The following is a 27,742-nucleotide window of genomic DNA, read 5'->3' on the forward strand; positions in this document are numbered from 1 at the left end:
AAATCAAAAAGAAGCTTGAACACTGTTAGTGCCGCTGAAGGGAAGTTGAATGTTCAGATTACGATTTATCCGTGCAACCATGTAACATGTGGGAAGAAAGTGATTGTTTTCTAAGAATTGGGTTATTGGAATGACAGTTTTAGAAAGTGGTTCAAGTTTAAGTGCTCACGGACGCGGCTGAAGTGTTGGCACACTTAAACTAGCTTTCATTCAAGCAACAGTGACATAGCAGGAGTTTCAATCAGAGGAAGGATTTCAGGATGCGTGACAATAAACAAATTTAAGGGCTGTCACTAATGCAGGGATCAATGAGTCTCAAACAGAACAAGCGTATTATAATTTGGCTTTAACAAAAGTTATGTATAATTAAGATTTCCACTTTATTGGAACAGGTGAAACTTTATGGCGTCTTTTAGAAAAACAATGATCAATCATAAAGCAATTACGTACCTTCAACGCCCATTCGATTACGATAGCGTTCGTGAAGCGTACCGACAAGTAAAAATGACGCACTTTCATCAGCATAGCGTGTTCTATACATAACCGGGCTTTGTGAGAAGGAGTGCAATGGAAGTGACAGGTTAGTTACGTTTCTGAAGGAGAACCTTGATACCCCTCTTTCTTGTTTACTGCTTAGAGTGTGTCTATTTTTTTGCTCGCCAGTACAGTGTTTCACAGTATGCACTAGGAACAACAAGCCCGCAGGGAAACCTTAGAAAAAAATGGTGAAAGAGCTTTTCGCACTTGAGATTAAGCTTAGAAAAACAGAAGCTTGGAAAAGTGTGACGTTAGCGCTCGTACTGACTGTTCTTTTTTTCTCTTGTTGTTCTGTGGTGTGAAGTTTTTCGATCATGTCTCACGAGCTTCCTCAAGCATCCACGCTTCTACATAAACGTAGGTTAAAGAGTAAAGGATGTCTGTAGATTTGTGTTGCACCAGTGCTGTTTGATGTAGCGTCCATACTGTGTCGTGTTGCACCAGTACTGGTACATGTTGCACCAGTGCTGGTTGGTGTTGAACTAGTGCTGGTTAGTCTTGCACCAGTACTGGTTGGTGTTGCACCACCGCTGGCTCGTGTTGTACCAGTGCAATCAAAGCCTTGCACCAATGCTCATTCGGTCTAGCGCTGGTCCCACCAAGTGCACGCACTAAAGCTGATGACGCGCTTCCATACTGTGCCTTGCACAGGAGAAAGATAAAAGAAACATGCGCACCCATTGGTTCTAAACAGTACGCAGATTATCGACAGTGCAGTACTAACGAGAGCAAGACACGCAAAGAGAACCAAGTCGACCCCGAAAAACGATTTTTTTGATGATTGCCTCGAGAAGATTGTCGCCTTCCGTCCACCAGGGGAGCCATTCAAAGCCCTTATGACTCTCAAACGGTGCTCGGTCTGTACGCATGTGAGATACGCCTTTATAAAACCTTCTCACGCAGCAATAAACCTTGCACGAAGCAGGCTGGTACAAGCACGCAGGTATGGTCGCAAACGTCTAAGATTCTGCGAACTTCTAATGATAGGCCAGCGATCAATATCGATGCTTCAACAGTTGTGCTGTCGTCACCAGTCACTCCTACTGAATGTGACACCACCCATCTGACAGATGACAAAACATGGAACAAAGCTATGGCAAACACTTGGAAGCAGTGCAGCGAAGTTTGCGCAACCAGCACTGAAATTGTCACGCCCCGGAGCATCGTTCCAGGCGTATCGCCCCGGAGTATTCAGAAATACGCCACGTGTCCTTGGCTGCGGAAAGATTCCGGAAAGCCACAGTAAAAAGAGGGCAATTCCGACTTCCCTCCCGAATCGACATAGTGGCAACGAAGTCTATATTTGACCAAGGTATTCGCCACGAACTTATGCGTGTGTCTTCCAACAACGTAGATCTAACAATTCATAAGTGGTACTTTTTCAGCTTTGCCGGTGGAAAGAGATCTAGTGCCTGTCATACTATCTGGAGGATGACTATAGTGTCGGTAAAGCTTTATAAATCTGTTCCCGCCACTGACGTGAAAATATTTATGGCTCTTTTTGCTTGAGCAGCCTGTTTTAAGTGTCGAGCTGTGACAGTTGCAAGACAGCGCTTGTCCTGTGTGTGCTCATTTTGTTCACTCTTTCTGCTTAAGGTGTGTGCTGCAAGTTTCTAGCTGTTTCCTGTTCTTTGCGTAACATAGCAATTTGTTGCTGTAGCATTTATTTCTTCCCCACTGTGGCGAAATAATGCGCTATGATTTCTCTACTACCCGTGCGAGGACATGTTTCACTACCGTGTTAAACTGATTTCTAAAAATAGGGTATGACCACGTTTTTTGCTACAGCGCTTTCCAGTCATTTACGTCCTTCTATGGCACAGCGTAAGTAGCCGGTCCTAAACCTGGCTAAGCTTCAAGTCCTTCTATGTTTGTGTTCCTGAAGCCCTGCCTCCACTGCTACGGAACGCAGAAGTGTAGTTTAAGCTTACGCGTGTCTATTTTATAGTGCTATCTTTTTATTTTTTTTTCAACTATTCAGTTCCCTTTCCCAAGCCTAGGATAGCAAACCGGAGACTCGTCTGGTTGACCTTCCAACCTTTCTCTCTTATTTTTCTTCATTCTTTTCCCTCCTGCTCGAGATGAGTAAATAAATCAGTCACCTTTCATTTTGCAGCCAACACGCGTATCTCAGGCCTATATCATGGAGCCGAAGACATTGACCAGCAGCGGCAATTCCCTCATCTTCTCCCTCAAAGAAGAGGTTGGTGCCCTGGCAAAGGCGCTGCACATTTTCAAGGTGAGAAAGCACTCACCCATTCATGACATTGTAAGCTGCATTCTCAGAAAGACGCGCCTATTGCCCGCCCGGTTCAAGCAAACGAGTGGTAGGGTCGTTCACACTGGGTTGAGATAAAAAAGAGAGATGGAGAAGAATTTGGAAGAGATATCTGGGAAAATATTAGCACTCGTCGAAACGCGATCCTTAACGATGGTAATTTCCTGTATTTTCGAAATCTGAACCACATTTCACAGCCCCGATGTTCAAGTACCGAGGTTAATGCATCTGCACTGAGAAGACTCTGTCTGGTATGTGCATCTTACGTATTCCGACTTAAAAATGTATTCATGCCTCATAAAATATGATAAGGGTAGTCGGTGTCATGTAACACCTATTTTCTCGTAGTGCCCTCTTACACCTAAACAGAAATATTCGGGAACAGGAAATAAATAGAAATTATCCAGCTACAGCTAGTGCTAAATTTGCGGGAAAAAGAGAGCGGCGCTTGTCGAGTGTTTACAATGTGTTTTTTTGTATGTGTGTGACAGCCTGATGAGATACTTTGTTGGAACAGCCTGAAGAAAATGATTATAGTATACGCCGGAGGCTCCCCACTCAAGTTCAGGGATCTGCCCATGACTGAACCGGAAGATTGTGATTCTCAGCTTAATTTGTGATTTTTAGGGGTGAAGCTCCTTATGGCATCACCTGGTTGGTCTTTCTTCCGTCCTGCTTAGCCTGAATATCCACGGAGTAAATGATGATGTGTGGGGCGAAGTGTCCATCCGTACAATGCGTGCTCTAGCATGACAGGAGCGGAAGGATGGACAGACAGGCAGACGCACGCACAGACGGACGGACCCACGGAAGCAAGTACGGATGAACGGTTGGATGGACGGACGAAAGGATGAACAAACGCGCTGACAGACAGAACGACGGATGCATTGACGGACGCCTCGCCCCACTTATTTGCATTCACTTTGTGGATATGTTGGGATTTTGACGGTGTCTCTGAACATGTCAAATGTCAAGTGAAGACACACAGGAAAGTAAACTGCGCGTAAACCAGAGTGACAAATGTTTGATCAGGCAGCGTTTTACTGTAATATAATTTCACCTGCTTTCAGGAGAATGGGGTCAACTTGGTGCACATCGAGTCGAGATCATCGGCGCGATTCAAGGACGGCTATGAGTTCATCGTGAACTTCAACCCAACTGAGGGCAAAGTTCACCAGGCGCTGGAGCAGATCAAGAACATGTCACAGTACATGCAAATCATCTCGCGTGACCTACCACCCAAGGAAGAAGGTAAGCGTTTTCGCTCCGCTAGTTCTTTGCATGAACCGAAAGCGGCATTTCGCAATCATTTGTGACGGAAGTCTTATATAGAAAATACCGCACACTACATCAGCAGAATCTTAAAGGGTAGCGGAAAGATTAAGAAAGGAATAACTGATAGTGTAACTTTTTTTCTGAGAAATTCTCATGTAGGCTTTGAGTTGTTTACCTACGTTGTGGACGCGTTTTACTAAGAGCATATGTAGCCTTTTATTACGTTATTTTTCAATAGAAGTTCTTCGACACATGCTTAACAGTTTCATATGGCTTCTAGTAAAAGGTATAATTCCCGTTCATAACGTTATCGTGTAGGCGCCCATGATCGCCCTGTTATCGATGCCATTTTACAGACGCTCTGCCCTGGTTTCCGAGGAAGATCAAGGATCTGGACATTTTCGCCAATCAGATTCTCAGCTACGGATCTGAACTGGATGCAGATCACCCGGTAATTTCTGATCAGAAGTCACCATGTTTCTAACGAAAAAAGAAAGAGTTCGTGTGCTCTGTCTCCAGTACACGCTAAAAAAAAAGTCATTTCACTATTTGGCTACGGTTTCACCTTTTTCCTTATATAAGACTCTTTTTGAAGATACTCGTGGGTTATACTTTCATTGGAGATTCGAAGAAACCAATAGGGACCGGGTATGCCTATCTGATGAGCGTCATTTATTCACGTGACCAGTTTGTCTAAAAGCGACGCAAAATATCTTTTTATAGCAATATCGACAGCACATCATTCAAAGCCGAATTCGCAGCAGCCTTTTTATGTCCCATATAAAGACCAATTGTGACAGAACCTATGGGACTCCTTGAAAAGCACTCGTTCGGTGGTGTGTGCACGTTCTGGACGTTCCGAGGGTGGGAGAGAGGTAAAACGTTTGACGTTAGGTAACGAAGGATTGTGGGTGAATTCGCACATACAGGTTACCTATTAATTGTCCAACCTCGGGGAAGCATTTGTGAAGGATACGAGGTCACGTGCTGAGGGTGGCCGCCATTGGAACGTACAAAGTGGGAACCCACGAAGAAAGACTAAAGTTCATTTGCAGATAGACCAGGTAACTTGCAGTCCTATGACTTGGCATGTAAAATGAAATTGTCTAGGCAAACTGTATTGATAACTTTATTCGGACATTACACTAAAAAAAATTCCTGGAGGTCCCTAAAACAAAAGCTATCAATTTCTTTTATTGCGATAACAATTATATGGACATTCCAGGTTGCATTTCACCTCCAGCGTCGGCTTCATGCACCATACATGTATACGTATTTATATGTATGAAAACAATAGAAACAAAATCCAAGAAAAAAAAGCCGGCGTGCGGAATCGAACGTGAGAACTCCGCGTCGTGAAGGCAAGGTGTTAGCCACTGAGCCACCGAGAGGTACCTCCATGAATGTTCAAACGGCAAGCTATTCATATCTTCCACTTACTGCTGTTGGCGGGCATCCAGGGGGGGGGGGGGCTATCGTGTTTTCAGCATTATCAGCAAGGTGGCACAGTGAGCGCGTGGCAGCTCTCATCTCTCACCTGTACTTTGGCCCACGTGGGGAGTACGCTCGATCACACGCCCTTATGTCGCAGTGGGGATAATCATACGTCTTGGCTAGCCTTTTAGTTTCGTCGGAGTGATTTTGTTGTAGTTACCGAACGCACAAAGGTCACTGTAATCGTTGCACAGCCTCCATTTGCGAAAAGGGCGCGCTTTTCAGACACAGCGAAGTAACAACTGAGACGCTTATTTGTGTTAATCTGTACCTGTCAGTACGTTACGTGCGTCATTTGTGCGTGAGAAACGCGGGGCACGTTTCTATCTGCTTGATATTCTGCGCGTGACTTTCAAATTTGTTGCTATCACGTTCATTGCTTCGCCTTTGCGGCAAAGCTGTGACTTTTTTTTTGTAAGAACCATTACATCAGCTAATGGCGACATTTTTTTAACTAAATTGATATCAGAAGTTTCAAAAAGCAAACTTACTATATTTTGAATTACAAAGTTTGCAAAGTCGACCGCTTTCGCTCGAGCTACGTGTCGTAAACTGCTCGCTGAGTATTTGATAATGGTTCTCTGAGCGACTACATTGAGAAAGACTGGTAAAAAACACCAGAAAAACTTGTTTGGAACAATAAAAAAAGCCACAGTGTCGCAGCAAGGGCAATCAGTGACTGCTATGGTGCCAAAGTGGAAGGACATTTGAAGAAAGGCTAGCAGCTAACTTATTTAGGCTCCTACCTAGCGTAGCTACTCAAAACAGTGGCGTACGTTTATTGGCACCACTTCATTCAGTGATGCTGTTTTCATGCTGTGTCCTTTCGCGAACGCCTGCTTTGAGCCTGAACAAGTATTTCGTTTCTCTTCATAAAAAAATGGTCCTTGAAAATGATGCCAAAAAGGTTGCACTAGATGTCGATGCACATGTCTTACGTCTAAGCAGCAGTCATTAAGCTTAGCGAACGCAATTTTCACTTGAAGGAAATCACGATTGCTCCGTCTAGACAATCTTGCTCAATCGGGCAACTCAACTAAGAATGCTGCATCTAGGGGGGCTTCAGTCGCCCTAACTAAGGCAAACTAAAGACAGCAATTTGTACCCGAGACTGCTTGCGTAACACTAACATGCTCCTATAAATTGTTACATGTTTCTTGCTAAGTGCGAAAGTTTGTGCTCATTCTCTGCAGTTACTCTAAACGGTATGGCACTTGATGCTTAACTCACCTTCTTCACCCCTCCTTTCCTTTCTCTCTGAACTTCACACTTGAACACATCTTCTCCATTCAGGGATTCACAGATCAAAAGTACCGCGAGCGGAGAAAGTACTTCGCCGACATCGCCTACGCCTACAAACAGTAAGTGCTCTTCGATTTCCTTTATGTGAACGCCTTCGATGAGCTATTTACTTTTCGCTAACGTCTGACATACGTGCGCGACAAAAATTTGATTTCGGTGTCCCACTGAAGGTTTGAGTGTTCCTGATATATGCTATTAATTCATCATACGTCCTGTTAGGTTGTTGCGTATATGTTACGTATCTGCTACGTGCCTATTACGCATGTGTTACGAATACAGGGTGTTTCAGCTAATGCGCATCTAGTACCTAACAAAGAAATGTATGGCTACGTGTGTAGTACTGGCTCAGTCTTCCTCTGAACTCTATGCAGCACCGTGTTATAATTCTACCAATCGGTTGAGTCTGGTAATCAGGAAAGTTAAGTTTAGTAAGTCTTAAATACTAACTCTGGCGAAAAGTATTAAATATAAAAGTTGATCTCGAACATGGCTATTTCATAGATGTTGACATACATGCGAATTGGCGAGGTGAAGTAACTAACGCAGACTGATTAGTGAACATTTTAAGCTGTGACCCTCGAGAAAAAAGTTCCATAGAAAAGTGGTAAAGTTTGTTCAGAAACGTTGAAATATCTAATATATATTAGGAACTACTGCCCTGCTCGATTTTTTTTTCAGATTTACTTTACAGAGTGCGAACAGTAAAAATGTACTTGGCGCAAGTTGTTGTATTAACGCCCAATAGGTTGTCCACATGTTACTCATAGGTTCCGAATACACTCCGCGTATGCTTCCTGCATAATACGTACTTTTTTTCATATTGTCCTATTTGTGCATTCCGAGAGGTATATAATTTATTTCCTATTTGTCATTACCAATCGCACTAACTAAGAGTTTAATTTTTTACCATCTGGGCGATTTTTTAATCTTTAAAATGCAGCCAAGCTGTGTGTGTCATTGATTGCTTTATTTAGATGCAAAAAATCTCATACCAGCAGCTGTGTCCCTTGTCCAGTGGCGTCTAACCCCCCCCCCCCCCTCTCATTGCGCATGTGTCCCCGCTCTCTTTCTCTGCTTTCCTACGCTCCCCGCCTCTCTCGCCATGCAACGCCGACACAGGCAGCATCTCCTATAACGAGTTTCTTGACTCAAAACAAACAAACCGGCTGCTCACACTCCGCAACCGTCCAATGGTCAAACCGTACATATAGGCTCTCGATCTTGACTTCCAAGGTACTTCTTGACTTCCAAGGTGAGAGAATCTTTTTCCCTAAGGTACTGCTGGGGAGATTTGTTTTCCCTAACAGACGCTGCCTCCGTCGGCCTTCCTAGGGAGAGGGGTGAAGAGTGACAGTGGGTACAAGTTGCGAGCATGTGACACGAAACGCGAGCATGCGCAGTGGGGGTGCGGACGGTGCCGCAGACGCCGGATCGGTGACATGGTTCCACTCAGAAATGGTCCGCATTTAAAACAACGGTACTCACGTCGGCATACTGTCAAACCGTGGCAGCGCGCAGCGCGACCTGTTAATAAAGGCGTCTACACATTCGCTACCAAGAACCGATTGTGAGTGGGTGGTTTCGAAATAAGCCGCTCTACGAATAGTAGCAATAACTGCTGGGGATTCACGCACCGTAAATTTGACATGCTTATGACTGACGCTGTAGTGGGGGGACGCCTATCGATATCGACAGCGTGTGGTTTTTTAACCTGCTGCCTTTCTCATCATCAGTACCTTCTCTCTCTTTTCTTTCCCCCTCCACTTTCCTAACGCTGATTTGCATGCCAGAAAATGGATTCAGGAAGACCTCTCGGTTTTTCTGCCACGATAAATGTTTTATCTCTCCACATGAATTTCAGGCGGGTTATTTTAGCATAACTTTCATTCATAAAAGTTTGGGAAATAAAGTGAGGGTGAGGAGAAGTGATGTGATAGTGAGGTGGATAGAAAAGAAAAGGATAGAGGGTGCTACTTCTTTACAAATGAAACGCTCCCTTTCTGGCCACGTACTTCCCACTGCTTTCTTGGTGAGTGTAACTGCACACATTTTTTTTTCATTGCTAGTTTCATTTAGCCAGGATAGTGTTTTATAGCGGGGTCCACCATGGTTCCGCTGACGTACTTCCGTCGCGGAAGTGGCATTGAAAATTGTATAAGAGATTTTGAAGAAAAAAACAAAGCATCTTTCACGCGGAATCGAACCGTCAACCTCTCGATTCACAGCGCGTGGAGCTAATTCCTACACCACAAAGCATACGTTGAGCAGTATGCTATTGGCAAACCATTTATGTACACCAAAAACCATTTGATAGCCCTCAGAGCTTCGAAACTTTAGCGCGTTTTTGTTATCAGTGGCGAGATGGCGCCAAAGGCTCCCGTTGGGCGCGCATTAAAGGTTGTCTCTACGAAGCGCCGCCCCCACGGAGCGTGGTCTCTCCTGCGTGCGCGCTTATCGGATTCGTCATTCGGAATACGACGGAGGTCACTTCGCATGCTTCCGCGGCCGCGTGTACTATTAGGAGCGCGCTGCTGACACGTGGCGCAGTAATAGTTGCGACAACTGTTCCTGCTTGTGCTGTGTATGTGCGCTCGTTTCGTGCGTCTTTTTTGTTTGAACAGCGCGCTTTATGTGTCGAACTGTGACAGTTGTTAGTCCGTGCTCGTCCTGTGTATGCTGATTTCGTGCGCGCTTTCTGCTTGAGGTGTGCGCTGCAAGTTTCGAGCTGCTTGCCGTTAACCTGAATTTGATCGAATCCCGGCTGCGGCGGCTGCATTTCCGATGGAGGCGGAAATGTTGTAGGCCCGTGTGCTCAGATTTGGGTGCACGTTAAAGAACCCCAGGTAGTCTAAATTTCCGGAGTCCTCCACTACGGCGTCTCTCATAATCATATGGTGGTTTTGGGACGTTAAACCCCACTTATCAATCAATCAATTAACCTGAATTTGGAATTGGTTGCCTTTTGCTAAAGCAATGCTCAATAAACGCTCAAATACCTCTGTAAAAATACGTTTCACTTTCGAGTAGTATTGATAACTATAGAGAGGGATCAAAAATGTTTTTTGTTTTATTAGAGACTCCCGAGAGAGTATAACGTTCAATGATGGCTCATCATACAATCAATATGGTTGTCATAGTGATCAATCAGAAGTTGCGTTCATTATCTTGAGAATAAAGGGATATGGTGACAGTGTTCCCATAATGTCACCTATTCGGTGCTTTTCAGTGGACAGCCAATACCAAGGGTGAAGTACACAGAAGAGGAAACCAAAACATGGTAAGCATGCGAAGTTTGCTGAAGCTCCTGCCCACCTAACAGTGCAAAGTGTCTTGGTATATAAAAAAATTAAGGCATCTCTACTCTGGCTTGCCCTGTGTTTGAATCTTTTTAAAGAGGTTCGTTAACTATTTTTGGGGGGTCATTGTACTATCTTCTGTCAGTGGTGTGGCTCATAGTTTCGTGTAAGTACAATAGCGGGAACTCTGGTGCAAATATCTAAGGGAGCTCGACGCACGGTGCTTCAGCGAACATGGGAATGGTAGCTACTTCGTTCTTCTGGCTTCGATTGGATTCAGGTGGCTCAGAGCTTGCTTGTCATGAGACGACAATCAGCAAATGTTCAGCAGTTTCACTTCACCACCTTTACCTTTTAGGCTCACCTGTTCAAATCAGGCCACAAAATTAGCAACAGTTTGTTGTCCTACTCGAAACGAAACCAAAACAGGGGAAAAACCAAGCCTCAAATATGGTTGAAGCTCTGAAGCACGAATTGGGTACTACCCCTCATTTTCACAGTCACTGAACGCTGACACTGCAAGAGTCTTCTCTTTCTCTCTCTCCCTCTCTCTTTCTCTCTCACACACACGCACACGAACGCGCACACGCACACGAACGCGCACACGCACACGCACGCGCACGCGCACGCACACACACGCACGCGCACGCACGCGCACGCACACGCACGCGCACGCACACGCACGCGCACGCACACGCACACGCGCCCGCGCACACGCACGCGCACGCACACGCACACGCGCCCGCGCACACGCACCCGCGCACACGCACGCGCACGCACACGCACACGCGCCCGCGCACACGCACACGCGCACGCGCACACGCGCACACGCACACGCGCACGCGCACACTTGCACACGCGCACGCACACGCGTACGCGCACACTTGCACACGCGCACGCACACGCGCACGCGCACACGCACACACGCACACACACACGCGCACACGCACACACACACACACGCGCACACACACACACACACGCGCACACGCACACACACACACACACAAACACACACACACACACACACGCATGCGCGCACACGCACGCGCGCACTACCAGTAACATTTTAAAGGTGAAAGCCTGCTCTTGACTTGCTGATGCAGTAATGCAACGCGGTAATTTATTCCTTTTGAAAAATAACAAGCTGTAGTGTGAGCGACACGTATTGACACGGCTTGACGTTTTCTGTCAATCGAGTTTGTAATGTCACCGTGCCACCCGCCCCCTTGATGCCCTCGAGGCTTTCTGCCCGTTACTTGGTGCGTGGTGTCCAATTTGCCGGTACACATTTGACCAATCGATGGTGTGGGAGGATGCCGTGTCCAATTTCAGGCAACTAATTTGTATGCTAGTTCGTTTTTTGTTCGTTCCATTAGAGAATGGAATCACTTATCAAATGAACAAGTGTGCTGTATTAATGAAGGTGTGTTTTTCTCGACATTGTAAGCCCCCTGCTGCAGCGCCTTCGGGCTAAGCGGGGTAATCATTGAATAAAGAATAAAGAATAAAAAGAACTTCGCAATATATCTATATATATAGGTGTTCAGGTTCCAATGGCGGCTGGACAGGCCGCCATTGGAACCAGAACTTGGCAACGTTTAACGCTAGAACCTTATCTAGTGAGGGAAGTCTAGCTGTACTATTCGAGGAGCTAGACGGTGTTAAATGGGATATAATAGGGCTCAGTGAGGTTAGGAGGACAGATGAGGCCTATACGGTGCTACAGAATGGGCACGTCCTTTGCTATCGGGGCTTGTCTGACAGAAGAGAACTGGGAGTGGGGTTCCTAATTCACAGAAACATAGCTGGCAACATAGAGGAATACTATGGCATTAATGAAAGGGTGGTAGGTATCATAATTAAACTGAATAAGAGATACAAGATGAAGGTGGTACAGGCATACGCGCCTACACCCAGTCTTCATGACGCTTCAGTTTAATGATTCTATGAAGACGTGGAATCGACAATGAGAAAGGTAAAAACACAGTATACAATACTGATGGGAGACTTTAATGCAAAGGTAGGGAAGAAGCAGGCTGGAGACCAGGCAGTAGGAGATTATGGCATCGGTACTAGAAACGCCAGAGGAGAGCTACTAGTAGAAATCGCAGAACGCAATAATTTACGGATTTTGAATACCTTCTACCGAAAACGAGAAAACCGCAAGTGGACATGGAGGAGCCCTAATGGCGAATTTAAGAATGAAATAGACTTTATAATGAGTGTAAACTCAGGCATCGTGCAGGATGCGGAAGTGGTTGGCAAGGTACGATGCAGTGACCATAGAATGGTACGGTCTCGAATTCACCAGGACTTGAAGAAAGAACGACAGAAATTGATACGCAAGGAGCCAATCAATTAGCTAGCACTGAGAGGAAAAGTACAGGAATTCAGATTCTCGCTTCAGAACAGGTACTCGGCTCTTAGTGAGGAAACCAACCTTAGCATAGATACAATGAATGATAATCTGACGAGTATCATTACGGAGTGTGCAGTGGAAGTTGGAGGCAGGGTAGTTAGACATGACACTGACAAGCTTACCCAGGAAACGAAGAAGCTCATTAAGAAGCGTCAAATCATGGAAGTCTCAAGTACAACAGACAAAATAGAACTGGCAGAGCTTTCGAAGTTGATTAATAGGCGTAAGGTACCCGATGTAAGAAGTTATAACATGGAGAGAATTGAACACGCTCTGAAAAACGGAGGAAGCGTCAAAGCAGTGAAGAGGAAACCCTGGATAGTCAAAAGTCGGATGTATGCACTAAGGGGCACAGAAGGCAAAATAACTACCAATATGGATAGGATAGTTAAAATAGCGGAGGCGTTTTACAGAGATCTGTACAGTAGCCGGGACAACCACGACTTTAATACTATAAGAACTAGCAGTAACCCAGATTACACCTCACCAGTAATGATAGAAAAAGTCAGAAAAGCCTTGGAGAGCATGCAAAGAGGCAAAGCTGCTGGTGAGGATCAGGCAACATCAGATCTGCTGAAAGATGAAGGACAAATTGTGTTGGAAAAACTAGCCCTCCTGTTAACGAGGTGCCTCCTGACGGGAAGAGTACCAGAGTCTTGGAAGCACGCTAACATCATCTTAATACATAAAAAAGGAGATGACAAGGACTTGAAGACTTACAGGCCGATTAGCTTGCTCTTTGTAGTATACAAGCTATTTACAAAGGTAATTGCTAACAGAGTCAAGAAAACATTAGAATTCAATCAACCAAAGGAACAAGCAGGATTTCGAACAGGCTACTCAACAATCGACCACATTCATACTATCTATCAGGTAATAGAGAAATGCCCAGAATATAACCAACCAATATACATAGCCTTCATACATTACGAGAAGGCGTTTGATTCAGTAGAAATATCAGCCGTCATGCAGACACTGCGGAATCAGGGCGTCGATGAAGTATATATAAACATCCTGGAAGAAATCTACAGGGAATAAACTGCTACCATAGTGCTTCATAAAGAAAGCAACAGAATACCAATCAAGAAAGGTGTAAGGCAGGGGGACACTATCTCCCCAATGCTATTTACCGCGTGCTTACAGGAGGTTTTCAGAAGCATAGAATGGGAACAGTTAGGAATAAGAGTTCATGGAGAGTACCATAGTAACCTGCGCTTCGCCGATGACGTTGCATTGCTGAGTAACTCAGGGGACGAATCGCAACTCATGATTGCGGAGTTAGACAATAAGAGCAGAAAGGTGGGTCTTAAAATGAATCTGCAGAAAACGAAAGTAATGTACAACAACCTCGGAAAAGAGCAACGCTTCGGGATAGGTAATAGTGCACTTCAAGTTGTAAAAGACTATGTCTACTTAGGGCAGGTAATAACCGCGGAGCCGAACCACGAGATTGAAGTAACTAGAAGAATAAGAATGGGGTGGAGCACATTTGGCAAGCACTCTCAAATTATGACAGGTAGATTGCCACTATCCCTGAAGAGGAAGGTATATAACAGCTGTATTTTGCCAGTACTTAGCTATGGAGCAGAAACCTGGAGACTTACAAATAGGGTTCAGCTTAAATTGAGGACGATGCAGCGAGCAATGGAAAGAAAAATGGTAGGTGTAACCTTAAGAGACAAGAAGAGAGCAGAGTGGATTAGGGAACAAACGGGGGTTAAGGATATCATAGCCGAAATCAAGAAGAAGAAATGGACATGGGCCGGGCATGTAGCGCATAGACAGGATAACCGCTGGTCGTTAAGGGTAACTAACTGGATTCCCAGAGAAGGCAAGCGGGTTATGGGGAGACAGAAGGTTAGGTGGGCAGATGAGATTAAGAAGTTTGCGGGTATAAATTAAATTGGCAGCAGTAAGCACAGGACCGGGTTAACTGGCGGAACATGGGATAGGCCTTTGTCCTGCAGTGGACGTAGTCAGGCTGATGATATATATCCCATTAATTCCCAGTATGAGAAACACTTTTCCAAACTTCAAAATATTTCTTGGCTACGTCCTTAGAGTCACTAGGAGTGCAAGTTTTCAATAAAAAACATGAAGATATAGTCTGCAAATTAATAATGGGATGTTGCATATGTGCAACAATGGGCAGTAGTGTATAAAATGAAGGCCAAGCCAAGTGAAAGAAACTTTTTATTGCTACCAATAATTTTGGCGAATTTTCAAATTGAAGAAGGCACAATACAAGTGTCACACCAGTCCCGTTTATTAGGGAGGCGATCGCCGGGCTAATTCCAAGGGCCGAAGTATTGGCCCTCCGAACCGCACCACGAAAGCGTGGACAATTTAGAAGTGGTCCTTTTTGGCGCGCCAGCGGACGCCGGCTGTGGCCCAAAGAACAACTCAGAGCCGAGAGTCGATAAACTAAACAAATACTATATTCTCAAAAATGGCAGATCGAAAACAATACACAAGAATGCACACTCCACAATAGTTACATACAATACGTCACCAAACAAACAACGTACAACGTACTACACAGTACAATCAACCACACTTGAAACAACAGACACAGACAACAATACGCACTACAATGCAGTCGCATGCATTGAACAACCAAGACACTTAAAGACTAAAGAGATATAAAACCTATTCAGTCCAAAGTCCTTGGAACAAAAGTCTGAATGATACTCTTCCGAGAATCACTCACTCAAAGTCCAGCGTTGTTGTCGTTCCGCGCCCTCGAAGTTTCTCTTCCAGGAAACCTCGCGTCTTCAATTGGCCACTCTCCAAGCTCCAAACTTCTTCGCCCGAACACGTCGGCTTCACTCGCGCAGCTGTCGCCACGCGTCCTCGCTCGATAGCGGTAAACACACACTCTTGCCTGTAGCTCGAGTCGTCACCCCTCAGGTGGAAATCCTCTTCATCTCCTGCTTTGTCTCTGCGGACGAAACCTTCGCCGACTACACGGCGGTATACCCTACGCGCTCTGGCGCTAACTTCCGTCTCCTCCTGATCTCTCATCTCGGCTGCTCGGTTAAATACCTTGCGCGCGACATTCCAGACGGTTCTCCTCATTTCTTCGGCGCGATACACAGCGAAAGCTGGGGAGAGAGCGAGACGGTTGGAATGCCCTCCCCGGAGGATGATTCAACTCGGTTTGACCACGCCCCGTTCCTTCTAGAAAAATCGCGGGCTTGCTGGGCCGCCGATGTGGGGTGAGGAGGTTCGTCTGTGAAGCCACGCTTCCGCGGGGAGAGCGCGCGCCCGGGGAGCCTTGGACGTTTGCTTTCTTTTTTTTTCTTTTGACCTCGCGGCGTTTCTCCCGCCCGTTATCGCAAGAATTTGGCGGCGCGCCCGTTTTTAGCGCTCGTTCTGTGACACTGCCCCCCACTTTAAGAATATTATCTCATAATATTCAAAACCACACAAACGAGCGCGAACAGTCACCACACACTCTCACAGACTGTAACATACATAGTCCGTCGCTCATGACACTTCACATTCACAATATATCACTCAATACGATTGGACATTGTAATTCAATTACACAACACCGGAAAACACAACCACAAGCACATGAGTACAACACTCCACTACACATTCCCAACAATACAAATGTACAAAGTTCTCTCATTACAACAATGGTACAATACTATACATCACATCACAGCACAACACTTCGACACTTGTGACACAGGATAACACAACATTAACACAACGTATGTCACTCAGCACTGCCAAACCCATTCTGATTTGACTTCAGCACTTATCCTGAGTACTTCGAGCAGCGCTTGCGCCCCTTTTTGCGGCGCTCGCTCGATCTCTTCTTGTGTTTCCACGTTCCTTTTCGGAGAGCCCTTTCCAACGACGATATCTGAGGCGTCGTCTCAGCCATCGTTGTCTCTTCCGACACCGTTAACGCGTCATTACATTCGACGGGTCCTGTCTGTTTATTTACCCGCTTGATCATGCCTCTACATTTTTCCCGGCTGGCCAACTCCGTCTCCTTTACACTGTCGGTCGGTTGAGGTCGTGCCGACGTAAGTCCGGTTGCTCGGCCCGTGAACTGATTCGACACGATCGTCTTCTCCTTCGCTGTCTCTTGCGCCGCAGCTTCACCTTGGGCTCTAGTGAGATCCGTCACGGGATGTTCCTCCACTGTATCTCGCGGCCGCTGTGTTGGCGAGGGCTCTATCTTCGGGACTTCTCCCAAACATTCTGGATCACTTGGCCCTCGCGCCCCGTCGATGTTTCCGATGACAAGGTCATACAGGGGGGTCGTCATGCATAAAGCAGTAACCTTCCCGCTGAAGTACGGGGTTTCAACCTCAATTTCTGCTTCGGGAAGCAGCCGAACTGTACGGTCAATTAGGCAAACCGGTTTCGTTCTGCCTGTCAACTCACTTTCCCGTACCAAATTTTTCCGCACGATAACAGTGGAACTGCCGGTATCTCTTAACACCGTAATCTTTTTGCCCGCAACTTTTCCAGGCAGTGTTGGCATTCCTTTCGTAACACCGGTTGGCTGTTTTGACATTACAGCACCCACAATAGGAATTTTCTCCCCATTCTTCAACTCTACGAATCCATCAGTGACGGCATTATTATCAGATTTCGGTGCTGCTTGCACACAGGATACCTGGTGAGTTTGACTCACTCCGTTTCGACAAGCGTCTGCTTTGTGCCCAGTCTGACCACACTTAAAACATTTTACAACCTTAGGGCTCGTAAAGATCGTTCGACAGTTTTTCGCGCGATGACCCACTCGGTTACACAGAAAACATCGCGGAATGTTCTCCGGTGCACGCTTCTTTTCCTCGGGAGCCGATTTCTTCGAATCATCGGGACAATCCTTCTTGACTTTGGCCAAATTAGTGCCACCTTGCGCTTCCAAGAATTGATCAGCCAATTCAAGCATGTCTTCAAGTGAGTCAGCCTTCCTCTCTTTCAAGTACAGTGACAGACTTGGGTGGCAACTAGTAAGAAATTGTTCTCTAATTAGCAGCTCTCTAAGCTCATCGTACTCCTGCGCTGTCCCTGAAAGTTCAATCCATCTGTCGAAATAATGGCAAAGTCGGGCGGCATACTGCGTAGCCGTCTCACCATCAGCTGGCTTTCCTGTCCGAAATCTGTCCCGGAATCCTTCCACGGTAAATCTAAATCGCTTCAGCAAAGCAGCTTTCACCTTTGCATAGTTGGCTGCATCGGTCGGCGTCAGCCTACCGTACACACTGAGCGCTTCACCACTCAAGCAAGTACTCAAAGCAGTTGCCCATTGATGTTCCGGCCAATTCTGGCTCTTCGCAATCGTCTCGAATCGGTGAAGGTACGCGTCAAGGTCGTCCTTCCTTTCATCAAACGCCACGAGCAGCTTGCTTGGGTTCAAGCGGAAGCCATGATCTTCCCGTTCACTGCTTTCAACTCTAGGTTGGACGGGAGTTTCACTTCGCTGTTGCAAACGGAGTCGCTCGAGTTCTATCTCGTGCTGTCGCTGCCGTTCCCTTTCCTCTCTTTCTTCTTTCGCCCTCTCAGCTGCCAGTCTTTCTCTCTCCAGCTCCAACTTCAATTGCTGCTCTCTTTCTTCTCTCGCCCTTTCGGCTGCCAACTTTTCTCTCTCCAACTCCAACTTCAATTGCTGCTCTCTTTCTTCTTTCAGCTGTCGCTCCTTTGCCTCTCTTTCTTCTTTCGCCCTTTCAGCTGCCAACCTCTCTCGCTCCAACTCAGCTGCTTTTTCTTCCTTGGCCCTCTCAGCTGCCAACCTCTCTCTCTCCACCGCCTCTTTCTCCTCCTGGCTTACCCACTTCCGTAGTTCGGCGCCAGAAAGACCCATCTTCTCACCAAGAGCAACTAACTTTTCGAGATCCATTGTGTCTCGTAACTCGCAAATAAAACCTTGCCGCGTGCAAAAGTATCTGCCTAAATCAGTCTATCGGAACACTCCCCTGCACTCGTTAACGAGAACACTGAACAACACACCAAATCGTTCCGATAGCACTATCAACAACTAGAGGCTCTTTCTCACTACTTTGGACACACTGTGCACCAAAAGGTCCTGTCGCGGACGCCAGATTAATTGTCTCACCAGTCCCGTTTATTAGGGAGGCGATCGCCGGGCTAATTCCAAGGGCCGAAGTATTGGCCCTCCGAACCGCACCACGAAAGCGTGGACAATTTAGAAGTGGTCCTTTTTGGCGCGCCAGCGGACGCCGGCTGTGGCCCAAAGAACAAGTCAGAGCCGAGAGTCGATAAACCAAACAAATACTATATTCTCAAAAATGGCAGATCGAAAACAATACACAAGAATGCACACTCCACAATAGTTACATACAATACGTCACCAAACAAACAACGTACAACGTACTACACAGTACAATCAACCACACTTGAAACAACAGACACAGACAACAATACGCACTACAATGCAGTCGCATGCATTGAACAACCAAGACACTTAAAGACTAAAGAGATATAAAACCTATTCAGTCCAAAGTCCTTGGAACAAAAGTCTGAATGATACTCTTCCGAGAATCACTCACTCAAAGTCCAGCGTTGTTGTCGTTCCGCGCCCTCGAAGTTTCTCTTCCAGGAAACCTCGCGTCTTCAATTGGCCACTCTCCAAGCTCCAAACTTCTTCGCCCGAACACGTCGGCTTCACTCGCGCAGCTGTCGCCACGCGTCCTCGCTCGATAGCGGTAAACACACACTCTTGCCTGTAGCTCGAGTCGTCACCCCTCAGGTGGAAATCCTCTTCATCTCCTGCTTTGTCTCTACGGACGAAACCTTCGCCGACTACACGGCGGTATACCCTACGCGCTCTGGCGCTAACTTCCGTCTCCTCCTGATCTCTCATCTCGGCTGCTCGGTTAAATACCTTGCGCGCGACATTCCAGACAGTTCTTCTCATTTCGTCGGCGCGATACACAGCGAAAGCTGGGGAGAGAGCGAGACGGTTGGAATGCCCTCCCCGGAGGATGATTCAACTCGGTTTGACCACGCCCCGTTCCTTCTAGAAAAATCGCGGGCTTGCTGGGCCGCCGAAGTGGGGTGAGGAGGTTCGTCTGTGAAGCCACGCTTCCGCGGGGAGAGCGCGCGCCCGGGGAGCCTTGGACGTTTGCTTTCTTTTTTTTTTCTTTTGACCTCGCGGCGTTTCTCCCGCCCGTTATCGCAAGAATTTGGCGGCGCGCCCGTTTTTAGCGCTCGTTCTGTGACAACAAGCATAGCTGTTTGGCGCCTACTGGTGAAAACTAACAAAACAGTTACGGTCTTTGTTGAAACACATCACCTTACACTTTGCACACGAAACTTAGGTGTACCCTCCTGGGCATGCCTTGCAGCGGTTCTGTTTTGCATTCCATGTGGGCCAGTGCTCATTGCTGTCTCTTCTGACATCCCAGGGGACATTTAGGCACACTTTCTTGAATGGTGTGACATTCCGAATCGAAGGGCGCCCTGGTGGTCGTCTGTTGAGCAAGATCAGACTCGTTGCAAGCTCAGAGAGGAAATCTCTCAAGGGTGTAGGCGGCAGTTTGTGCTTTTGGAGAATTCTCTTGTGCATGAACCATGCATTAACAGCTGCTATTTTGAGCGTGTGCCAAAACAAATACATATACCAGTGTTTAGACCTGATAGAAAAGCGATAGGAGAAGCACATTTTGTCTAGAAGATCCACGCCGCCCATTGATCTGTTGTAGGAAGAAATGATCGCTGGACAATCGACAAAAATATGCTTTTTCTCCTTGCTGTCCCACCTTTTGACTGATGTAAGCGGGTCAGCACCAATGCAGTTCGAAAGAAGAGTAACAGTGCGGTTGTCATGCCACTTCACTGCCACCATTGTCTTTTGGTCACATGAAGTGACTGAAGTATCACAGGTGTCCCGACCTCGCCTTTTCGATTTCTCATCTATAAACTTGCTGCAGCTGAGTCTGTTTTCACGAACCGTACCAATATAGGAAATTCTCATTCTTGAAAGCTCCTCTACAAGCTGAGGGCCTGTGAAGAAGTTATCAGCGACAACTAGGTTGTCGTCTCGCTTCGGTAGGCTGGAACACAGCTGGAGCACGACACCAGCTCCCAACCCAAGCTGGTAGCCACCCTGGCTGCCATAAAAACCTTTGTTGCAGCGCTGGTAGACATCGAAATCATAACACAGACCTGATTCCCCAGAACGTGCCCAAAGTTTTAGACCCCATTCACTCTTTTGTTTATTAGGAAAGTACTGACGAATGTAACACCGCCCACAGAAAGGGATCAAGATTTCGTCCACTGCAGATTTTTTTTCTTGGGGCAAGACAACCATGTTGCTGCGCAAAGAACTGAGCCATGGGCGCACTTTCCAGCATTCGTCTTCTTTTACTTTGTCATTGGCCGCTTCATTATCGAAAAAAATGCAGGTGGCTTGTGATCTTTTCAAATCTGTTACGGGACATTACCTGGGCTACTAATTCATATGTACTTTCATTTTCCCAGTAAGCACGAACCCTGTTCATGTTTACAAGTCCCATCCTGAAAAACATGCCCAGAACAGATGTAAGTTCTTTCACGGTGAGGTTTAGAGTGGCTCCATGTTTTTAAAGTAGTACTTATTGCTTTCATCGACGACAGCCTTTAGCATGGATCGAGAAACAAACATGTCAAAGTATTCCACTGCACTCAGCGGCTCTGCAGGTGGCAGCGGAAAGTTGTTCTCGAAACTACCTGCCTCGATATCAAAATCCTTCTTCACCCATGTGTACCACCTTTTCATGTTCTGCAGTATCCGATCTACTGGAGGCGCATCTGTCGAGGTAGCAACCTCTTCCTCAGCTTCTTCTACCTCAGTTTGGATGGCATCTCCTTCATCACTGCTGTCTCCAGACACTTTTTCGCCACTTTTTTCATCAGCGGAAAAATCGCTCTCATTAGGGTTGATAACATCCAGCAGGTTTGCATGAACAAAACGCTTCGGCCTCTCTTTTGGAACTGAATAGAATGTTGAGGTTGAAATTGCAGTATGTCCCTGAAAAATCGTTAAAACAGCAAAATTAGCAAACAAACATCCGTTCACACACTCCACATGAATGCGTGTCACGATATGTAAGACGCATTTCAAGCAGAAAAGCAATGTTGCATATCTGCAACAATGAAAATTGTGGCATTTAGTGCCCACTGTTGCATATGTGCAACACACCACGTGCAAAAAATATTTTCTCGAACAGAGCAAGCAAAAAACTAACTGTTGGGTTCTAGATTACTGTCAAGAGTGTTTCGAACACACATTCAGTGAAAAAAGCAGCGCAGCTTAACTTGTGGGCTTATAAAAAAATATTTACAGTACCTTGATTGCGGAGCTCGACGACGACGTGGATGCTGCCATTTTGCAAACTGCAGATACGACGAATGTGGCCCCCAAGCGGCTGAAACTGGTACTGTGTGGAACGAAGAACCCTCGAAATAGCATAGTATGGACAACTTTTACCAGTGCATCAGGATCCTTGCAATCGGCAGGGCACGGAACTGGGTGTTGCAGATATGCAACAAGGGGCAATAATGGGATATATATATATATATATATATATATATATATATATATATATATATATATATATATAATTAGTTCGAAACTTTGGTGGCATGATAACGTCGCAACTTTCGGAGATCTGTCATGACATCGTGCCCCACCATGATTATGCCAAAACAAAACGTTTTCTTTTACGATGTCTCTCGCTCAGAGAAAGTCCTGTGTGCTATTGTACCATATATTTCGTCTGCCGTGTTTTACATAAGGTTACTTTGCATCACCAGATACTTGTGGTTTTGTCTTAGTAAGTGTATTTCTTAACCACAAGGGTACCCTGAAAACATTCGAGAAGCTTAATTTGCATGGGAAGGCGTAAACTACACTGACGCTAAATACGTCTAAATGTTCTGCCGTAGTGCGGCAAAGTACATGCGTTGTTCCAGAACGAAGGAAGGTAATATGCAGGCTTACGAGGAATGATTCATTAGTTTCAAAAAGGCTCCCTCTTCCAAAGGTTTACGCCTACACATATGAAAGATACGTGCAAAAAATACCGATGAGGTGGGAAAAATCACTCATGGTATCCCTGTATATCACCATCCATCTATTTCCTGGAATAACATATGAAGTTTACCGTAGCGCGTAAGACAATTTATTTTATCAGGGTGTTTTAGTAGTTTAACTTTTATATTTTGGGTGCTTCCACTTCAAAGCAATACCGGATAGAATTCTAATGAACCTGAGCTATATGATAACACTCTGAATATCCCCACCATATTTTTCTTCAGAGGAAGCGGACCGTCGCTAGGATGTCGTAGAAATACGACTTTAATGGGATTTTTCCGAGTGAGCGGAACGCGAGATAGAAAATTTTCAATTTGGCTGCATTGTAAGACGATTCATTACAAGACAACCAATAATTTAAAACAGGTACCTTTTTTTCACAACAATCTTTGTGGTTATTTTATCAAGTTGTCTTCTCTTGATTTTTTTCCGGCACCGGTTGCCGAACTCAGTGTATTGTTTGAGTTTGCAAATTGGTTAATAAATTGCTTGAAGGCTTCCGCCTTTTGTGAAATGTACTTTTATTCTGTGTGGCCTGTGCAGTGTGATCACGCACTGGTATTGACTGACGACTCCTAAATTAATGGCTTCCCGTTACAACTTTTTCGTGGAGGTCCTGTGTCATACAGCAATCCAGACTCAGGCCCACAACAGCAACGTTGTCGTCTTCTTCCATTCGGTGCTACTTGAGCGGCTATGCCGTAGGGCTATTTCAGCACCCACTTCATTATTACGGATTGCTATTGCTATTGTTCTCGTTGTTCTTGATTTTGTTGTTGTCGCTATAGAGTGATTTGTTCTTGACATCCCAGGGGTACCGTATTCCGGGAGCTGACGAAGCTGTACAAGACCCACGCCTGCCGCGAACACAACCACATCTTCCCGCTCTTAATTGAGAACTGCGGTTACCGAGAGGACAACGTACCACAACTCGAGGACGTGTCCAACTTCCTCAAAGGTGAGAGATACGTGACTGGTACATACCCTCTTCCACCCTTTTTCTCCTTCCTAATGAACTAATTGGAGGCGTAAACCAACGGGACGCATGAATTTGTACCAACTAGCCCGCCTGTTAACCCTTCTGCTCTCTCTCCTTCTTTTATCTTCGCGTTTACCGAGAACAATATCGGTGCCTAATTTGTTTCTGGCTATAAGCCAGATTAATTTTACTCGCACACTCACGTTTAGAGCAAGCGTACGTAATCTTGACGCTAGTTATCATCTGCCTGCGACAATAGCGTGGGACTGCTGTGAGGTGACATCACAGCTGGTGGTGAGTGAACAGGCTTGGCGGTCATCCCATGATAAGAAAAGGATAGACGCTAGCGTAGCCGTCCGTTCCAACTAATCAGCAGCCCCCCTACAACACTCCACCCCCCTCCTGAAGCAAATGTGGCTGCCCCTGAAAAAAGTGAAGATTATGGTCTATAGTAGGTCTTATTCTTAAGCTATCAAGGTGAAAGCATAGGATGCCTCCTTGAAAAAGAAAAGAGACCATCGTCATCAGCATGAGCGACACGACATGCCAATCATCACGTGGTGATGTCACCTAACGTGAGAAGATGAGATCATCAGATGATGTCGTTGCTCGGTCAATCGTAGGACAGTCCTGGAGGCTGCACATAACAATGTTAGGCGCTGAAAGATAGGGGGTAGGCGGGAAAGAAATTATGGACTGAGAAGGTAAAGAACAAGGTAGCTTCGTATTGAAGTCGTCTTGTACAAATGTGTAGATATAGGTCAATAAAAAAGATGAAGCTCGTTCAGACTGAATCAATAAATGTATTTTGTTTCGCACTCACTCGTACTCAGACTAACGAAATCTTTCCTCCTCTGAACTCACTTGGACACGGAGTCACCAAGACTTTTCTAGAAAGGACTCGCTCGTAGTCGGATTCATAAAACTTTCTCAGACCAGACTATCTCGAACTCACTCTCACGAATAACTTCCTCAGCCAGACTCACTCGAACTCATGCTCATGATCAGTTTCGGCAGCCGGACTTGCTCAGATTCAGCAAAATATAACTCAGCCGGTCTTACTCGGCTCAGTTACACGGCTTACTCTGAGTCGGAATGAATCTAGTCACGAATGAGATTACCAACCTTTGCGCTTGAACGACCTTGCGAGTTTTCTTTTCTTTTTGCAAAGATTCTGTGTGACCGAGTCATTTAAAAAAAAGGCTGAAAAAAAAAAACGACACGAAAATGAAGAGCGCAGAAGTTTACGGCCCGCCAAACAAACTCCTTCCGATTGCGAACGGCTTGATTCAGATGGAAGGCTGCCCGGCTAACGCTAACAGCGAACGACTCTGTTTTGTGGGCCGTAAACATCTGCGCCTTTTTCTTCTTTGTCCCTATTCCTGCACTTTTTCATGTAACCGTACCATACTGTACATTCGCTAAAGTTTCTGGAGAAGTTCACAATTGGCCTCAGTCGCTTCACTTCTGCTCACAGCGAAGGTTGGTTGAAGGTTGGCCGACTTCGTACAGCGTTCTAGAGGATGAATCACGTGACAATGACGTAACAAGAAAGATAAGAAAACACACCTTGTTTTTGTGTGTTTCCTTGCGTTCGCAAGTCATGCGCAATACACGGTCTGCTTCAAGGAACCTTTTTTTTTCTCAAGCTTACTCAATGTTCATGACGGTGACTGCAGTTGGTTGTTGGTGCAGGCAGGTTCAGTTAGCAGCACTGGTTTCATCCCCATTCCTAATGTGTTTTAGTCCACTGCAAGACCAATACCTGGTCCCGGTGATCTAAAGTTTAACTTATACTGGGGCTAGCCGATTCCAATTTTATCTCTGGATCTTCCTAAATTCGTCGCTGCATGTTACTCTCTGCCTTCCTCGAATGCGTGACCCATCCCTTGGCAACCATATTGTTATCTTACTGCCCACCGTTTCTCTATTCTACGCATAAACTGATCACCCGAGATCCATTTCATTTCTTTTTGTAAACTAAGACATCGGCGTTCCCTCCTTGTTCCCAGGCTCATTCGGCCGTCCTCCGATCTCATGGAATGCATATAATTTCCACTTTCCATGGTACGCTGCGTGAGCCTCAACTCTTTGTCTGTTGCTTTGTTACCTTATGTTTCAGCCCCACACCTGTAAGAACTGGCAGCATGCAGTGATTGTATACCATTCCCTTTATTATCAGCGAAATATTTCTAGAGAGTATTTCGGCGGGCATGACGAATACTCTTCAGATCATTCTTATTCTGCACTGGATTTTCTTTTATCGATTAGGCTTCACTGTTCGTACTTACCCTGTGTGTATATGTTATTTTATACATTCCTATGTATGGTCTGTAATCATCAACGCTTCCTCCTTTCCCAGGCTATTCTGCACTTTCTCGCTTTTACCATATTCATGCCCCGCCGCGGTGGTCAATTGGCTAAGGTACTCGGCTGCTGACCCGCACGTCGCGGTATCGAATCACGGCTGCGGCGGCTGCATTTTCGATTGAGGCGGAAATGTTGTTGACCTATGTACTCAGATTTGGGTGCACGTTAAAGGACCCCAGGTGGTCGAAATTTCTGGAGCCCTTCACTACGGTGTCTCTCATAATGATACGGGGGTTTTGGGACGGTAAAACCCCACATATCAATAAATTAATCATATTCATTCCTATGTCTACGTTCGTACTTTCTTGGTTTAATACCGCTGGTACGGAAATACAGTACTTTAGTAGTAGGTGCGTGGCTGCTTCATTCTGGAGAATGTATGTTGGTCACTATACCGTTACACGTTTCTGTAACTCTCGAGCAATCCTACGCAGTTACACGTTGCAGGATCATGGTAGATTTATCGCGGCACGGTAACACCGTTGCGAGAACGGTAAGGTACTACTACCTCCCAAGAGAAAAAAAGTTAACTTTTCCACACTGCAGCCAGCCGATCGCCTCCCTAACCACAGGAGAATGCGAGTTATACTAACTTTAGTTACGCCGCTTCCTATCAGCCAAGTGACTTCTGGGCAGGAACTTCCGCCCTCGTGCTTACTTCTGGTTTCAACTCCAGCGCTTAACATCACCTGCCAGGATGATGGCAGGTTGTTTTTAATTTCCGCCATGCTGATTTTAATTTGTCCAACGTGTAATTCTGCTACGCACCGACGGTAAAACGTTCAGTTACGGTGGACGGAAGGAAGCTTTATCAAAGCTTCCTTCCGCTTTGATAAAGCTAGCACCACTCATCATTTAAAAAATAACTACTTCAGCCTTTAGAGCTCGCCTAAACGCTCAAATTTTTCCTAATATTGCGTTGATTTAGCTAAAATAATGTGGGTAGTGTGCGTGCGTGTGTGCGTGTAATAAAATAATTGATTGGTTTTGACGTCCTTAAAGAATGATGTGAACATAAAAGACGCTATAGTGAAATGCTCCGAAAATTACGACCACATGGAGTTCCTTAACATGCGCCTAAATCTAAGCACACGACCTCGAGCAGTTTCGCCCTCAACGAAAATGTGGTCGCCGTGGTCGGGATTCAATTCCGCCACCTGCGGGTCAGCAGTCGACCACCATAGGCACTAGACTACTGTCGCCGATGTCTGCGTGTGCGTCGGCGTGGACGTGTTTATGTGATATACACTAAGCGGACATAGTGATGTGGAGGGCAAGATAGCCCAAAACACCTTCCTATATTGCAGTTTACCAAAGTCACTGAAATTCCACGAGAACAGAGCATCATCCAGCTCAAGCTTAGCAACGACCTAGAAGCGATACACAAAAAACCTGCATCACCTACCTAAAACCTGAAAATGAAGTGGAAGCAGCCAAATCAGTCTTCAGAACTGTCCAGCTGCGTTGTTTCAAGGCTCGTGTGGCTTATTGGAAGCTTTGCCTTTTTTTTGCCTCGTCTACCATAAGTGCATTAATTAATCACTGTCCTGGCACTGATGAAGTTTGCGCTATTTTCGAGTTTCCAAAAAAAGTTCAACGGGCCTTTTGTGCAAAAATAAAAAGAAAACGAACAAATCATAAGGTCCGCTCTTTTCCCCTCCCACGCTTGGTCGTTTTGGTTTTGTAGAGCCTGTATTCATATTGGGAAACAGATGGCAAGCAG

At 45.8% G+C, this 27,742-nt stretch overlaps 2 protein-coding genes across 7 annotated transcripts in view; one reads left to right on the plus strand and one right to left on the minus strand.

Moving 5' to 3' along the window:
- Hn (phenylalanine hydroxylase) overlaps nucleotides 1-27,742 on the plus strand; it is a 115,353-nt gene that overhangs the window by 38,075 nt on the left and 49,536 nt on the right. For all 6 annotated transcript variants that reach the window (XM_075871112.1, XM_075871117.1, XM_075871115.1 and 3 more), the window contains exons 2-7: nucleotides 2,654-2,776; nucleotides 3,886-4,066; nucleotides 4,447-4,541; nucleotides 6,878-6,945; nucleotides 10,113-10,163; nucleotides 23,483-23,628. In XM_075871112.1, coding sequence (XP_075727227.1) covers nucleotides 2,654-2,776; nucleotides 3,886-4,066; nucleotides 4,447-4,541; nucleotides 6,878-6,945; nucleotides 10,113-10,163; nucleotides 23,483-23,628 — 664 coding nt within the window. The remainder of the gene's footprint in view (nucleotides 1-2,653; nucleotides 2,777-3,885; nucleotides 4,067-4,446; nucleotides 4,542-6,877; nucleotides 6,946-10,112; nucleotides 10,164-23,482; nucleotides 23,629-27,742) is intronic.
- LOC142768821 (uncharacterized) lies at nucleotides 20,876-22,132 on the minus strand. Its single transcript, XM_075871118.1, has 2 exons — nucleotides 21,924-22,132; nucleotides 20,876-21,605 (listed from the first exon to the last, which is right to left on the minus strand). The coding sequence occupies exons 1-2, from the start codon at nucleotides 22,044-22,046 to the stop codon at nucleotides 21,159-21,161; spliced, it is 570 nt and encodes a 189-aa protein (XP_075727233.1). The 5' UTR covers nucleotides 22,047-22,132; the 3' UTR covers nucleotides 20,876-21,158.

The sequence above is a fragment of the Rhipicephalus microplus genome, chromosome 8, assembly GCF_043290135.1.
Source record: "Rhipicephalus microplus isolate Deutch F79 chromosome 8, USDA_Rmic, whole genome shotgun sequence".
Lineage (NCBI taxonomy): Eukaryota > Metazoa > Arthropoda > Arachnida > Ixodida > Ixodidae > Rhipicephalus > Rhipicephalus microplus.

Bases quoted from the DNA above. Each gene is read 5' to 3' on its own strand.
- LOC142768821 (XM_075871118.1), bottom strand. From the start codon at position 22,046: ATGCTATTTCGAGGGTTCTTCGTTCCACACAGTACCAGTTTCAGCCGC. The intron at 21,606-21,923 runs GTACTGTAAATA...ACGATTTTTCAG, and splicing joins CGTCGAGCTCCGCAATCAAG to GGACATACTGCAATTTCAAC.